The sequence below is a fragment of the Patiria miniata genome, unplaced genomic scaffold (genome assembly GCF_015706575.1).
Source record: "Patiria miniata isolate m_02_andy unplaced genomic scaffold, ASM1570657v1 HiC_scaffold_13, whole genome shotgun sequence".
NCBI classification, from domain to species: Eukaryota; Metazoa; Echinodermata; class Asteroidea; order Valvatida; family Asterinidae; genus Patiria; species Patiria miniata.
Genome location: NW_024037051.1, coordinates 2711570 through 2729243, shown reverse-complemented (window position 1 = coordinate 2729243; position 17674 = coordinate 2711570). Strand labels below are relative to the sequence as shown.

The following is a 17674-nucleotide window of genomic DNA, read 5'->3' as shown; positions in this document are numbered from 1 at the left end:
CAGAAGAAGGATTACTTTTATTTTCTATAAAAACTGGTTACCGCTGTAGAACCTTCGGATGATTATTTATGGGAGGTTTCTATACTTGTGTATGGTGGCTGGTAGATTCAAGCTGAGCTGAGGCGGTTGGCTGCAACCAGTGGCATTAGTCGTGTCTTTCCCATCCTGGTGTCGGAAAAAGACGGCGTAATGGTATTCACGGGTGTTATCCAGGTCCCGGCCGATTCGAATATAACCGCTGCTGTCATCGAGTCGTCATTGGCGATTTTGTCATCGTCAAGGCCTCTCACAGACGGACAGACCACACTGAATGTTAACTCAGAAGTAACTGCTATGGGTGAGTGGGAGTTGTTTCATACGAAATGATTTTTTTTTGGATGGACAAGCTGTTTTGCACCGGTGTGAAATCTTTCAGCATTTGTAGTGATATGCACGTCAATCCTTAAATGGATTTTACAACATTTGCTTTTTCTACAATTTTCAGAAATAAATGAATTTGGAAGATCGGTATGATATAGCAATATTGTTTAAAATGACTTGTTTTACGTTTTGGGCTTGTAGATGCTGGAAAAACCAAGAAAACCAATCATGTTCTTGTAGTCTGGTTCCCTGACCCCACTTAAGATGAATCGGAGCAAGTTATAGGTTTCGGGGAATTGTAAAGTCAGAGAATCAGTCTATAAGGCTTGTACCCCTTCACAAGTGTGTAATCAATTGCAAAGAAAATGCGGAATAAACTAATTAGAAAAATTAGGAGTAGTGTTTCAAAAAAAGCTAGTTTTCTCCAACACTAATCGGCTAGCCAGCGATGGAAAAAACACCATTTGTCTTGAAAATGTCAGCACACCAGGAGCCACGATTTTACAGGATGCTTCAGACTCATTCCCTAATAATCCAGTAAGGCATTCCGTGATAATTGGATCATTTCGTTTTATTATGTTTGCAATGTTGTATCTTCCATTTTAACTACAATATACAGTCTGACCTCTTGAGACATGATTCCTTTTTAAAATATCTTGCATTTTAGCTATCACGTCGTTTCGGTTGGTCGGTCGGTCGCCGAAAGATTGAACAAAAATATTTTACAAAAATTAACAAATGTCATTCCGTCAGCAACCGCACTCTGAAAATTGTTTGTAACAATTCGTTTAAAAAGTTGTTTGTGAAAATGTTGTGAAAAGAGGCAAGATATGTGCAGTATTGTTTTAGTCACGTGGTATTTTCCGTAGTGGCTGGGCAGTATTCAGAAGGAGGAAATGAACAATTGACGAGAAGTGCTTCGTATGTACCATCGTTGTCGCATTTTTCGTCCGAGCTTAGTGTGCACTTGCACTGAATGTTTTCTCTTGTGTACTGCAGTCTCCACAACTGCTTGCCCATCAAACTTCTGCCAGAACGGAGGAACGTGCGATGTCTCCGGGCAGTATCCAGTGTTCGAGTATACTTGCAGGTAAGTAAACAAGCGGACGTGAAGGAAAGCAACATTTTAAACAATTTGAGTTTATTGTTAGCACCTAACACTGCCAGTTTTGGATTGTTTACTTAATCCCATTTCAAACATCTGGGTGAAAGGAAACCAACCTAATGTCTTACAGTTCCCGAGAAAAGACGAAAAAACACTGATTGTTTACATCAGACACGACGGAGTATGGTGCGTGTTTCCTGTTGTTTTCATGCAATGTACGATACACATTGTGTTTGTGTCTAGTATTTAGGGTCGCAAAAGTGGACCCCACAAGTCGTTTTTGGACGAATAACACAAGAGTACTACAAAAGCGCCCACTTTTTAAAGAATAGTTGTGTGGATGTTCATAACCTACTTTTAAATGTTCTTTCCGATTACCATTATCTCTTTCAAAACGCGTTTTGTAGCACAATTAGGTGTTTTCCAGGGCGCAGTGTCCTTTAAATCTTCACTGTTAGAATGTTTACGTCAATGTACAACACACCTGATGATGTCCTTATATAGAATCCAAACCAATCACATGCATTTGTAGGTCACTAATGGTTATTCATGAGTTTATGTTGTCGTCCAATCACAGATGCTCGACTGGATTTACAGGCTCCAATTGTGAGTCGATCATTCCTGTACAAATCGATGAACATCAAAGTCCAACACCAACAGTTTCTGTCGCACCTTTATCAGAACAAGGTACGTGGGAAGTGTTTCTGTTGAAACAAGCATTTCGCCATTAATTGTTTAGTTAAAAAAAAATCGTAATAACGAAGGGGAACTCTGAACTTTTTTTCAAAAAGGAATCCGATTCTGGATCAAATCACATTCTACAGGGTGAGTAAACAAAACCGAAACCCAAATGTTGGGACTATTGTTTTAGTGAAGTTCTGCATGTAGCACTTCTGGGATATGAAAGCCCTATTCGTAAGCTTTCTTTAATTGCATTCTTTGTATGTTCTTTCAAATCATTCATGTGCTTTTCAAAAACTGTTAACAACTTTTCAAAATTCCGTAACTTGAAAATTACATAAATGATTTGAATGGTTCTTGTACTAAATGAAAGCTTATGAATTGGGCTTTCATAGGCTAATTTATCCTAGATTTGGAAAGTGCTACATGCCAAATGTCATTAAAACAATGGTCCTGACATTTGGGTTACGTTTTTTTTACTCACCCTGTATTCATCACCATAAACTTCCATTTTAATGAACAATTGGAATCATTGGCTTCGCAAAGTTACTTTGTTTTCTAGCAAGAGCTGGAGACATCACAAGACAATCGTTTCCAGAATACACGACCGACCTATCAATTAACTACCTAGTTTTGTTGCTGCATTACAGGTTCCATATCACAGGTGGCGGCCGTATTCCTTTTGGTGGGAGCGGTGGCCCTGGTCCTGTTGTTACTGGGCATCTGGTGTTGCTTGGTCTACCGGTTACGAAAAAGAAGACAGCGCAGCAGGCGTGTGATGTACGAGTCCCAATACACGATAGTCATGAATCCAATGGCCGGCAAGAGGGAGCCGAATTTCCTCGTGGCATTCGTAGCTAGCGGCCAGGAGGCCGAGGTCCCAAACCCTTATCTGCCTTATTAAGCATGGGCAGTAATGTTCCTACTCTCTCAAGATCAGCCGCACTGATCAGCGCCCAGTGAGAGAGTAAAATAGGGGTAGCACTTCCTCCACACCACAAGAAAAACAACTTGTAGAACTTTCTTTCATTAAACATTGTACATATAGTGTTATTCCTTGCATCAGTTGTCCATAATTTACAGTAATTTGTTGGTCGTTCTTGCAATAAATCTTGTAGCGTTTTCAGATTGTCAATTCTTAATGATCAATTTGTCTTCATTTTTAGCTAATTATCACACTTTAATTATCAATGTTCCTTTTTGAACCTTCTTAAAGATCTTTCCTGTATAACGATTAATTCTCATTGCTTTCCTTGTATCATATACTCACGCATGCATATGTAATGTGTAGTCCCTATAGTTTTATACAGAGTAAATGACCTTCACTGCCCACACACGTTACTGGTCAGTTTCTCAGTTGAAAACCTAATGTTACTTGATCATTGTTTTAAGGTACTATATTACTCATTCATAGTCATCTTTTTGAGAATCAAGGATAGTTTTCCCATTCTTAAGTATTCCTGTTCCACCAGTATATAAGTACTGCCCTGTGAGAAGTTCCTCATTCTAGTCTCTGTCATGCGAACAGTTCATTCAATTTCACCTACTCACTCGGTTCAACTCATTCAGTTCATTCGATTTAAACGTTTTCTCAGCTCGCTTTAACCAATTCAATCAATCAATGTGTATTTAATGTTGTTGTGGAATAAACGGCCACGGTTAACACAGTCCTCAACCAAAGAGTTGTGTATCGACTTACCCATTCCCTAACAATCTGCTTCACAAACCCTTCAAGACTCTCGATGAGAATAACATCCCGAATGTGTAGAGGACACTTTGGTCATTAATGACATCGGGCGTGCACGAACACAATTGGTGTGATTCAGTTCTGTCTTTCAGTTTTTTTATCATTAATTCATTCATTACGGGGTTTTTTTAGACATAAATATCAAACAGCAAGTCAAACATTTGATTTACAAGCTAAAACAAATTTAAGCAAGAGTAAAACAGTAATGACAAAATAAAACATCAAAAGTTGGATTTCCAACAATTATTACAATTATTAGCTGCTTTGCTTTTACATGGTGCCTGGCCCTCTGGGGTTATATGGATGGACAGGGAAGGAAGTGTGTATTGTTCGGGGACGCCGAGACCCCGGAAGAGAACTAAGGGATTGGCTGGGGCATTGTTATGGCTCAGACCGATCCCTGAAAGCTTGACTAGCACATAACTTTTTGATTTTTTTATCCTCTATCTTTTATACTTTGGTTTAGTTTGATATTTACATCTGCTCGGCAGATGTACGGTAGTTTTGAAAACGAAACAGAGAGATGTTTCATTAAAAAGAAATTTATATTTTAGCCAGTTTTATGAAAAATGTAAGGCTAACCCCTTGCAATTTTTTGTCAATTTTCGTCAAAAAATGAAATTGCTCCAAACTTCCTGGAAAGACTCCTAAGGGACCCTCGCACACATTCCCAATCGATTTACGGACAGATATATCATTAAAAAGAAATTCATATTTTAGCTAAATTTTATGAAAAATTTTGTAAGAAAAATGTAACCCCTTGCAATGTTTGCCAATTTTGGTCAAAAAATGAAAATGCCCCAAACTTCCTGGAAAGACTCCTAAGGGACCCTCGAACACATTCCCAATCGATTTACGGACAGATATATCATTAAAAAGAAATTCATATTTTAGCTAAATTTTATGAAAAATTTTGTAAGAAAAATGTAACCCCTTGCAATGTTTGCCAATTTTGGTCAAAAAATGAAATTGCTCCAAACTTCCTGGAAAGACTCCTAAGGGCCCCTGGATTACATTCCAACTCGATTTAGGGACAGATATATCATTAAAAAGAAATTCATTTTTTAGCCAATTTTTATGAAAAATGTAAGGCTTACCCCTTGAATGTTTGCCAATTTTGGTCAAAAAATGAAAATGCTCCAAACTTCCTGGAAAGACTCCTAAGGGACCCTCGAACACATTCCAACTCGATTGAGGGACAGATATATCATTAAAAAGAAATTCTATTTTAGCCAAATTGTATGAAAAATGTAAACCTAACCCTTTGCAATGTTTGCCAATTTTGGACAAAAAATGAAAATGCTCCAAACTTCTTGGAAAGACTCCTAAGGGACCCTCGCACACATTCCCACTCGATTTACGGACAGATATATCATTAAAAAGAAATTCATATTTTAGCTAAATTTTATGAAAAATGTAAGGCTAACCCCTTGCAATGTTTGCCAATTTTGGTCAAAAAATGAAAATGCTCCAAACTTCCTGGAAAGACTCCTCAGTGACCCTCGAACACATTCCCACTCGATTGAGGGACAGATATATCATTAAAAAGAAATTCATATTTTAGCTAAATTTTATGAAAAATTTTGTAAGAAAAATGTAACCCCTTGCAATGTTTGCCAATTTTGGTCAAAAAATGAAAATGCCCCAAACTTCCTGGAAAGACTCCTAAGGGACCCTCGAACACATTCCAACTCGATTGAGGGACAGATATATCATTAAAAAGAAATTCATATTTTAGCCAAATTTTATGCAATGTTTGCCAATTTTGGTCAAAAAATGAAAATGCTCCTAACTTCCTGGAAAGACTCCTAAGGGACCCTAAAACACATTTCCACTCGATTTAGGGACAGATATATCATTAAAAAGAAATTAATATTTTAGCCAAATTTTATGAAAACTGTCAGGCTAACCTCTTGCAATGTTTGTCAATTTTGGTCAAAAAATGAAAATGCTCCAAACTTCTTGGAAAGACTCCTCAGGGACCCTCAAACACATTCCCACTCGATTGAGGGACAGATATATCATTAAAAAGAAATTCATATTTTAGCCAAATTTATGAAAAATGTAAGACTTACCCCTTGCAATGTTTGCCAATTTTGGTCAAAAAATGAAAATGCTCCAAACTTCCTGGAAAGACTCCTAAGGGACCCTCGAACACATTCCCACTCGATTGAGGGACAGATGTTTCATTAAAAAGAAATTAATATTTAAGCCAATTTTTATGAAAAATGTAAGGCTAACCACTTGCAATGTTTGCCAATTTTGGTCAAAAAATGAAAATGCTCCTAACTTCCTGGAAAGACTCCTAAGGGACTGTAAAACACATTTCCACTCGATTTAGAGTCAGATATATCATTTAAAAAGAAATTCATATTTTAGCCAAATTTTATGAAAACTGTCAGGCTAACCTCTTGCAATGTTTGTCAATTTTCGTCAAAAAATGAAAATGCTCCTAACTTCCTGGAAAGACTCCTAAGGGACCCTAAAACACATTTCCACTCGATTTAGAGTCAGATATATCATTAAAAAGAAATTCATATTTTAGCCAAATTTTATGAAAACTGTCAGGCTAACCTCTTGCAATGTTTGTCAATTTTCATCAACAAATGAAAATGCTCCAAACTTCTTGGAAAGACTCCTAAGGGACCCTCGCACACATTCCCACTCGATTTAGGGACAGATATATCATTAAAAAGAAATTCATATTTTAGCCAAATTTTATGAAAAATGTAAGGCTTACCCCTTGCAATGTTTGCCAATTTTGGTCAAAAAATGAAAATGCTCCAAACTTCCTGGAAAGACTCCTAAGGGACCCTCGAACACATTCCCACTCGATTGAGGGACAGATGTTTCATTAAAATGAAATTCATATTTTAGCCAATTTTATGAAAAATGTAAGGCTTACCCCTTGCAATTTTTGCCAATTTTGGTCAAAAAATGAAAATGCTCCAAACTTCTTGGAAAGACTCCTAAGGGACCCTCCAACACATTCCCACTCGATTGAGGGACAGATATATCATTAAAAAGAAATTCATATTTTAGCCAAATTTGATGAAAAATTTAAGGCTTACCCCTTGCAATGTTTGCCAATTTTGGTCAAAAAATGAAAATGCTCCAAACTTTCTGGAAAGACTCCTTTGGGACCCTCGAACACATTCCAACTCGATTGAGGGACAGATGTTTCATTAAAAAGAAATTAATATTTTAGCCAATTTTTATGAAAAATGTAAGGCTAACCCCTTGAAATGTTTGCCAATTTTGGTCAAAAAATGAAAATGCTTTAAACTTCCTGGAAAGACTCCTAATGGACCCTCGAACACATTCCCACTCGATTGAGGGACAGATATATCATTAAAAAGAAATTCATATTTTAGCCAAATTTTATGAAAAATGTAAGGCTTACCCCTTCCAATGTTTGCCAATTTTGGTCAAAAAATGAAAATGCTCCAAACTTCTTGGAAAGACCCCTCAGGGACACTCGAACACATTCCCACTCGATTGAGGGACAGATATATCATTAAAAAGAAATTCATATTTTAGCCAAATTTTATGAAAAAATGTAAGGCTTATCCCTTGCAATGTTTGCCAATTTTGGTCAAAAAATGAAAATGCTCCAAACTTCCTGGAAAGACTCCTAAGGGACCCTCGAACACATTCCCACTCGATTGAGGGACAGATATATTATTAAAAAGAAATTCATAATTTAGCCAAATTTGATGAAAAATGTAAGGCTTACCCCTTGCAATGTTTGCCAATTTTGGTCAAAAATGAAAATGCTCCAAACTTTCTGGAAAGACTCCTATGGGACCCTCGAACACATTCCAACTCGATTGAGGGACAGATGTTTCATTAAAAATAAATTAATATTTTAGCCAATTTTTATGAAAAATGTAAGGCTAACCCCTTGAAATGTTTGCCAATTTTGGTCAAAAAATGAAAATGTTTTAAACTTCTTGGAAAGACTCCTAATGGACCCTCGAACACATTCCCACTCGATTGAGGGACAGATATATCATTAAAAAGAAATTCATATTTTAGCCAAATTTTATGAAAAATGTAAGGCTTACCCCTTCCAATGTTTGCCAATTTTGGTCAAAAAATGAAAATGCTCCAAACTTCCTGGAAAGACTCGTAAGGGACCCTCGAACACATTCCAACTCGATTGAGGGAGAGATGTTTCATTAAAAAGAAATTTTATTTTAGCCAAATTTGATGAAAAATGTAAGGCTAACCCCTTGCAATTTTTGCCAATTTTTGTCAAAAAATGAAAATGCTCCAAACTTCCTAAAAAAGACTCCTGCGGGACCCTCGAACACATTCCAACTCGATTGAGGGACAGATGTTTCATTAAAAAGAAATTTTATTTTAGCCAAATTTGATGAAAAATGTAAGGCTAACCCCTTGCAATTTTTGCCAATTTTTGTCAAAAAATGAAAATGCTCCAAACTTCTTGGAAAGACTCCTAAGGGACCCTCGAACACATTCCCACTCGATTGAGGGACAGATATATCATCAAAAGAAATTAATATTTTAGCCAATTTTATGAAAAATGTAAGGCTAACCCCTTGCAATGTTTACCAATTTTGGTCAAAAAATGAAAATGCTCCAAACTATTTGGAAAGACTCCTAAGGGACCCTCGAACACATTCCCACTCGATTGAGGGACAGATATATCATTAAAAAGAAATTCATATTTTAGCCAAATTTTATGAAAAATGTAAGGCTTACCACTTGCAATGTTTGCCAATTTTGGTCAAAAAATGAAAATGCTCCAAACTTCCTGGAAAGACTCCTAAGGGACCCTCGAACACATTCCAACTCGATTGAGGGACAGATGTTTCATTAAAAAGAAATTCTATTTTAGCCAAATTTTATGAAAAATGTAAGGCTAACCCCTTGCAATGTTTGCCAATTTTGGTCAAAAAATAAAAATGCTCCAAACTTCTTGGAAAGACTCCTAAGGGAACCTCGAACACATTCCCAATCGATTTAGGGACAGATATATCATTAAAAAGAAATTAATATTTTAGCCAATTTTTATGAAAAATGTAAGGCTAACCCCTTGCAATGTTTGCCAATTTTGGTCAAAAATGAAAATGCTCCAAACTTCTTGGAAAGACTCCTAAGGGACCCTCGAACACATTCCCACTCGATTTAGGGACAGATATATCATTAAAAAGAAATAAATATTTAGCCAATTGTTATGAAAAATGTAAGGCTAACCCCTTCCAATGTTTGCCAATTTTGGTCAAAAATGAAAATGCTCCAAACTTCTTGGAAAGACTCCTAAGGGACCCTCGAACACATTCCCACTCGATTTAGGGACAGATATATCATTAAATAGAAATTCATATTTTAGCCAATTTTTATGAAAAATGTAAGGCTAACCCCTTGCAATGTTTGCCAATTTTGGTCAAAAAATGAAAATGCTCCAAACTTCTTGGAAAGATTCCTCAGGGACCCTCGAACACATTCCCACTCGACTGAGGGACAGATATATCATTGAAAAGAAATTCATATTTTAGCCAAATTTTATGAAAAATGTAAGGCTAACCCCTTGCAATGTTTGCCAATTTTGGTCAAAAAATGAAAATGCTCCAAACTTCTTGGAAAGACCCTCAGGGACCATCGAACACATTCCCACTCGATTGAGGGACAGATATATCATTAAAAAGAAATTCATATTTTAGCCAAATTTTATGAAAAATGTAAGGCTTACCTCTTGCAATGTTTGCCAATTTTGGTCAAAAAATGAAAATGCTCCAAACTTCCTGGAAAGACTCCTAAGGGACCCTCGAACACATTCCCACTCGATTGAGGGACAGATGTTTCATTAAAAGAAATTCATATTTTAGCCAATTTTTATGAAAAATGTAAGGCTTACCCCTTGCAATTTTTGCCAATTTTGGTCAAAAAATGAAAATGCTCCAAACTTCTTGGAAAGACTCCTAAGGGACCCTCCAACACATTCCCACTCGATTGAGGGACAGATATATCATTAAAAAGAAATTCATATTTTAGCCAAATTTGATGAAAAATTTAAGGCTTACTCCTTGCAATGTTTGCCAATTTTGGTCAAAAAATGAAAATGCTCCAAACTTTCTGGAAAGACTCCTATGGGACCCTCGAACACATTCCAACTCGATTGAGGGACAGATGTTTCATTAAAAAGAAATTAATATTTTAGCCAATTTTTATGAAAAATGTAAGGCTAACCCCTTGAAATGTTTGCCAATTTTGGTCAAAAAATGAAAATGCTTTAAACTTCCTGGAAAGACTCCTAAGGGACCCTCGAACACATTCCCACTCGATTGAGGGACAGATATATCATTAAAAAGAAATTCATATTTTAGCCAAATTTTATGAAAAATGTAAGGCTTACCCCTTCCAATGTTTGCCAATTTTGGTCAAAAAATGAAAATGCTCCAAACTTCTTGGAAAGACCCCTCAGGGACACTCGAACACATTCCCACTCGATTGAGGGACAGATATATCATTAAAAAGAAATTCATATTTTAGCCAAATTTTATGAAAAATGTAAGGCTTATCCCTTGCAATGTTTGCCAATTTTGGTCAAAAAATGAAAATGCTCCAAACTTCCTGGAAAGACTCCTAAGGGACCCTCGAACACATTCCCACTCGATTGAGGGACAGATATATCATTAAAAAGAAATTCATAATTTAGCCAAATTTGATGAAAAATGTAAGGCTTACCCCTTGCAATGTTTGCCAATTTTGGTCAAAAAATGGAAATGCTCCAAACTTTCTGGAAAGACTCCTAGGGACCCTCGAACACATTCCAACTCGATTGAGGGACAGATATTTCATTAAAAATAAATTAATATTTTAGCCAATTTTTATGAAAAATGTAAGGCTAACCCCTTGAATGTTTGCCAATTTTGGTCAAAAAATGAAAATGTTTTAAACTTCTTGGAAAGACTCCTAATGGACCCTCGAACACATTCCCACTCGATTGAGGGACAGATATATCATTAAAAAGAAATTCATATTTTAGCCAAATTTTATGAAAAATGTAAGGCTTACCCCTTCCAATGTTTGCCAATTTTGGTCAAAAAATGAAAATGCTCCAAACTTCCTGGAAAGACTCGTAAGGGACCCTCGAACACATTCCAACTCGATTGAGGGAGAGATGTTTCATTAAAAAGAAATTTTATTTTAGCCAAATTTGATGAAAAATGTAAGGCTAACCCCTTGCAATGTTTGCCAATTTTGGTCAAAAAATGAAAATGCTCCAAACTTCTTGGAAAGACTCCTAAGGGACCCTCGGACACATTCCCACTCGATTTAGGGACAGATATATCATAAAAAGAAATTTATATTTTAGCCAATTTTTATGAAAAATGTAAGGCTAACCCCTTGCAATGTTTACCAATTTTGGTCAAAAAATGAAAATGCTCCAAACTTTTGGAAAGACTCCTAAGGGACCCTCGAACACATTCCCACTCGATAAAGGGACAGATATATCATTAAAAAGAAATTCATATTTTTGCCAAATTTTATGAAAAATGTAAGGCTAACCCCTTGCAATGTTTGCCAATTTTGGTCAAAAAATGAAAATGCTCCAAACTTCCTGGAAAGACTCCTAAGGGACCCTCGAACACATTCCCACTCGATTGAGGGACAGATATATCATTAAAAAGAAATTCATATTTTAGCCAAATTTGATAAAAAATGTAAGGCTTACCCCTTGCAATGTTTGCCAATTTTGGTCAAAAAATGAAAATGCTCCAAACTTCCTGGAAAGACTCCTACGGGACCCTCGAACACATTCCAACTCGATTGAGGGACAGATATTTCATTAAAAAGAAATTAATATTTTTGCCAATTTTATGAAAAATGTAAGGCTAACCCCTTGCAATGTTTGCCAATTTTGGTCAAAAAATGAAAATGCTTTAAACTTCTAGGAAAGACTCCTAATGGACCCTCGAACACATTCCCACTCGATTGAGGGAGAGATATTCATTAAAAAGAAATTTATTTTAGCCAAATTTGATGAAAAATGTAAGGCTTACCCTTGCAATGTTTGCCAATTTTGGTCAAAAAATGAAAATGCTTTAAACTTCTTGGAAAGACTCCTAAGGGACCCTCGAACACATTCCCACTCGATTTAGGGACAGATATATCATTAAAAAGAAATTAATATTTTAGCCAATTTTTATGAAAAATGTAAGGCTAACCCCTTGCAGTGTTAACAATTTTGGTCAAAAAATGAAAATGCTCCAAACTATTTGGAAAGACTCCTAAGGGACCCTCGAACACATTCCCACTAGATTGAGGGACAGATATATCATTAAAAAGAAATTCATATTTTAGCCAAATTTTATGAAAAATGTAAGGCTTACCCCTTGCAATGTTTGCCAATTTTGGTCAAAAAATGAAAATGCTCCAAACTTCTTGGAAAAACTTCTAAGGGACCCTCGAACACATTCCCACTCGATTTAGGGACAGATATATCATTAAAAAGAAATTAATATTTTAGCCAATTTTATGAAAAATGTAAGGCTTACCCCTTGCAATGTTTGCCAATTTTGGTCAAAAACTGAAAATGCTCCAAACTTCTCCGAAAGACTCCTAAGGGACCCTCGAACACATTCCCACTCGATATAGGGACAGATATGATAAAAAGAAATTCAAATTTTAGCCAAATTTTATGAAAAATGTTAGGCTAACCCCTTGCAATTTTGCCAATTTTGGTCAAAAATGAAAATGCTCCAAACTTCCTGGAAAGACTCCTACGGGACCCTCGAACACATTCCAACTCGATTGAGGGACAGATGTATCATTAAAAAGAAATTAATATTTTAGCCAATTTTTATGAAAAATGTAAGGCTAACCCCTTGAAATGTTTGCCAATTTTGGTCAAAAAATGAAAATGCTTTAAACTTCTTGGAAAGACTCGAAGGGACCCTCGAACACATTCCCACTCGATTGAGGGACAGATATATCATTAAAAGAAATTCATATTTTAGCCAAATTTTATGAAAAATGTAAGGCTTACCCCTTGCAATGTTTGCCAATTTTGGTCAAAAATAATGAAATGCTCCAAACTTCCTGGAAAGACTCGTAAGGGACCCTCGAACACATTCCAACTCGATTGAGGGAGGATGTTTCATTAAAAAGAAATTTTATTTTAGCCAAATTTTATGAAAAATGTAAGGCTAACCCCTTGCAATGTTTGCCAATTTTGGTCAAAAAATGAAAATGCTCCAAACTTATTGGAAAGACTCCTAAGGGACCCTCGGACACATTCCCACTCGATTTAGGGACAGATATATCATAAAAAGAAATTTATATTTTAGCCAATTTTTATGAAAAATGTAAGGCTAACCCCTTGCAATGTTTACCAATTTTGGTCAAAAAATGAAAATGCTCCAAACTTCTTGGAAAGACTCCTAAGGGACCCTCGAACACATTCCCACTCGATAGGGACAGATATATCATTAAAAAGAAATTCATATTTTGCCAAATTTTATGAAAATGTAAGGCTAACCCCTTGCAATGTTTGCCAATTTGGTCAAAAAATGAAAATGCTCCAAACTTCCTGGAAAGACTCCTAAGGGACCCTCGAACACATTCCCACTCGATTGAGGGACAGATATATCATTAAAAAGAAATTCATATTTTAGCCAAATTTGATAAAAAATGTAAGGCTTACCCCTTGCAATGTTTGCCAATTTTGGTCAAAAAATGAAAATACTCCAAACTTCCTGGAAAGACTCCTAGGGACCCTCGAACACATTCCAACTCGATTGAGGGAAAGATGTTTCATTAAAAAGAAATTAATATTTTTGCCAATTTTTATGAAAAATGTAAGGCTAACCCCTTGCAATGTTTGCCAATTTTGGTCAAAAAATGAAAATGCTTTAAACTTCTAGGAAAGACTCCTAAGGGACCCTCGAACACATTCCCACTCGATTGAGGGGAGATATATCATTAAAAAGAAATTTTATTTTAGCCAAATTTGATGAAAAATGTAAGGCTTACCCTTGCAATGTTTGCCAATTTTGGTCAAAAAATGAAAATGCTTTAAACTTCTTGGAAAGACTCCTAAGGGACCCTCGAACACATTCCCACTCGATTTAGGGACAGATATATCATTAAAAAGAAATTAATATTTTAGCCAATTTTTATGAAAAATGTAAGGCTAACCCCTTGCAATGTTTAACAATTTTGGTCAAAAAATGAAAATGCTCCAAACTTTTGGAAAGACTCCTAAGGGACCCTCGAACACATTCCCACTCGATTGAGGGACAGATATATCATTAAAAAGAAATTCATATTTTAGCCAAATTTTATGAAAAATGTAAGGCTTACCCCTTGCAATGTTTGCCAATTTTGGTCAAAAAATGAAAATGCTCCAAACTTCTTGGAAAAACTTCTAAGGGACCCTCGAACACATTCCCACTCGATTTAGGGACAGATATATCATTAAAAAGAAATTAATATTTTAGCCAATTTTATGAAAAATGTAAGGCTTACCCCTTGCAATGTTTGCCAATTTTGGTCAAAAAATGAAAATGCTCCAAACTTCTGGAAAGACTCCTAAGGGACCCTCGAACACATTCCCACTCGATATAGGGACAGATATATCATTAAAAAGAAATTCAAATTTTAGCCAAATTTATGAAAAATGTTAGGCTAACCCTTGCAATTTTTGCCAATTTTGGTCAAAAAATGAAAATGCTCCAAACTTCCTGGAAAGACTCCTACGGGAACTCGAACACATTCCAACTCGATTGAGGGACAGATTATCATTAAAAGAAATTAATATTTTAGCCAATTTTATGAAAAATGTAAGGCTAACCCCTTGAAATGTTTGCCAATTTTGGTCAAAAAATGAAAATGCTTTAAACTTCTTGGAAAGACTCCGAATGGACCCTCGAACACATTCCCACTCGATTGAGGGACAGATATATCATTAAAAAGAAATTCATATTTTAGCCAAATTTATGAAAAATGTAAGGCTTACCCCTTGCAATGTTTGCCAATTTTGGTCAAATAATGAAAATGCTCCAAACTTCCTGGAAAGACTCCTAAGGGACCCTCGAACACATTCCCACTCGATATAGGGACAGATATATCATTAAAAAGAAATTCATATTTTAGCCAAATTTTATGAAAAATGTAAGGCTAACCCCTTGAAATTTGGCCAATTTGGTCAAAAAATGAAAATGCTCCAAACTTCCGGAAAGACTCCTACGGGAACCTCGAACACATTCCAACTCGATTGAGGGACAGATATCATTAAAAAGAAATTTTATTTTAGCCAAATTTTATGAAAAATGTAAGGCTAACCCCTTGCAATGTTTGCCAATTTTGGTCAAAAAATGAAAATGCTCCAAACTTCTTGGAAAGACTCCTAAGGGACCCTCGAACACATTCCCACTCGATTTAGGGACAGATATATCATTAAAAAGAATTAATATTTTAGCCAATTTTTATGAAAAATGTAAGGCTAACCCCTTGCAATGTTTGCCAATTTTGGTCAAAAAATGAAAATGCTCCAAACTTGGAAAGACTCCTAAGGGACCCTCGAACACATTCCCACTCGATTGAGGGACAGATATATCATTAAAAAGAAATTCATATTTTAGCCAAATTTTATGAAAAATGTAAGGCTTACCCCTTGCAATGTTTGCCAATTTTGGTCAAAAAATGAAAATGCTCCAAACTTCTTGGAAAGACTCCTAAGGGACCCTCGAACACATTCCCACTCGATTTAGGGACAGATATATCATTAAAAAGAAATTAATATTTTAGCCAATTTTTATGAAAAATGTAAGGCTTACCCCTTGCAATGTTTGCCAATTTTGGTCAAAAATGAAAATGCTCCAAACTTCTTGGAAAGACTCCTAAGGGACCCTCGAACACATTCCCACTCGATTTAGGGACAGATATATCATTAAAAAGAAATTCATATTTTAGCCAAATTTTATGAAAAATGTAAGGCTAACCCCTTGCAATTTTTGCCAATTTTGGTCAAAAAATGAAAATGCTCCAAACTTCCTGGAAAGACTCCTAAGGGAACCTCGAACACATTCCAACTCGATTGAGGGACAGATATATCATTAAAAAGAAATTATATTTTAGCCAATTTTTATGAAAAATGTAAGGCTAACCCCTTGAAATGTTTGCCAATTTTGGTCAAAAAATGAAAATGCTTAAACTTCTTGGAAAGACTCCTAAGGGACCCTCGAACACATTCCCACTCGATTGAGGGACAGATATATCATTAAAAAGAAATTCATATTTTAGCCAAATTTTATGAAAAATGTAAGGCTTACCCCTTGCAATGTTTGCCAATTTTGGTCAAAAAATGAAAATGCTCCAAACTTCCTGGAAAGACTCCTAAGGGACCCTCGAACACATTCCCACTCGATTAGGGACAGATATATCATTAAAAAGAAATTCATATTTTAGCCAAATTTTATGAAAAATGTAAGGCTAACCCCTTGAAATTTTGGCAATTTTGGTCAAAAAATGAAAATGCTCCAAACTTCCTGGAAAGACTCCTAAGGGAACCTCGAACACATTCCAACTCGATTGAGGGACAGATATATCATTAAAAAGAAATTTTATTTTAGCCAAATTTTATGAAAAATGTAAGGCTTACCCCTTGCAATGTTTGCCAATTTTGGTCAAAAAATGAAAATGCTCCAAACTTCCTGGAAAGACTCCTAAGGGACCCTCGAACACATTCCCACTCGATTGAGGGACAGATATATCATTAAAAAGAAATTCATATTTTAGCCAAATTTGATGAAAAATGTAAGGCTTACCCCTTGCAATGTTTGCCAATTTTGGTCAAAAAATGAAAATGCTCCAAACTTCCTGGAAAGACTCCTACGGGACCCTCGAACACATTCCAACTCGATTGAGGGACAGATATTCATTAAAAAGAAATTAATATTTTGCCAATTTTATGAAAAATGTAAGGCTAACCCCTTGCAATGTTTGCCAATTTTGGTCAAAAAATGAAAATGCTCCAAACTTCTTGGAAAGACTCCTAAGGACCCTCGAACACATTCCCACTCGATTGAGGGACAGATATATCATTAAAAAGAAATTTTATTTTAGCCAAATTTATGAAAAATGTAAGGCTTACCCCTTGCAATGTTTGCCAATTTTGGTCAAAAAATGAAAATGCTTCCAAACTTCTTGGAAAGACTCCTAAGGGACCCTCGAACACATTCCCACTCGATTTAGGGACAGATATATCATTAAAAAGAAATTCATATTTTAGCCAATTTTATGAAAAATGTAAGGCTAACCCCTTGCAATGTTTGCCAATTTTGGTCAAAAAATGAAAATGCTCCAAACTTCTTGGAAAGACTCCTAAGGGACCCTCGAACACATTCCCACTCGATTGAGGGACAGATATATCATTAAAAAGAAATTCATATTTTAGCCAAATTTTATGAAAAATGTAAGGCTTACCCCTTGCAATGTTTGCCAATTTTGGTCAAAAAATGAAAATGCTCCAAACTTCTTGGAAAGACTCCTAAGGGACCCTCGAACACATTCCCACTCGATTAGGGACAGATATATCATTAAAAAGAAATTCATATTTTAGCCAATTTTTATGAAAAATGTAAGGCTTACCCCTTGCAATGTTTGCCAATTTTGGTCAAAAAATGAAAATGCTCCAAACTTCCTGGAAAGACTCCTAAGGGACCCTCGAACACATTCCCACTCGATTGAGGGACAGATATATCATTAAAAAGAAATTCATATTTTAGCCAAATTTTATGAAAAATGTA

The 17674-nt window shown here is 35.8% G+C and overlaps 1 protein-coding gene across 1 annotated transcript in view; it reads left to right on the top strand.

Annotated features, from left to right (window-relative positions):
• Positions 1–3806, top strand: part of LOC119721491 (mucin-17-like) — a 32296-nt gene extending 28490 nt beyond the window's left edge. The window contains exons 46-49 of the mRNA XM_038191569.1: positions 106–337; positions 1360–1450; positions 2043–2152; positions 2797–3806. Of these exons, the coding sequence (XP_038047497.1) occupies positions 106–337; positions 1360–1450; positions 2043–2152; positions 2797–3050 (687 nt within the window). The 3' untranslated portion in view covers positions 3051–3806. The remainder of the gene's footprint in view (positions 1–105; positions 338–1359; positions 1451–2042; positions 2153–2796) is intronic.
• The last annotated feature ends 13868 nt before the right edge of the window (positions 3807–17674 follow it).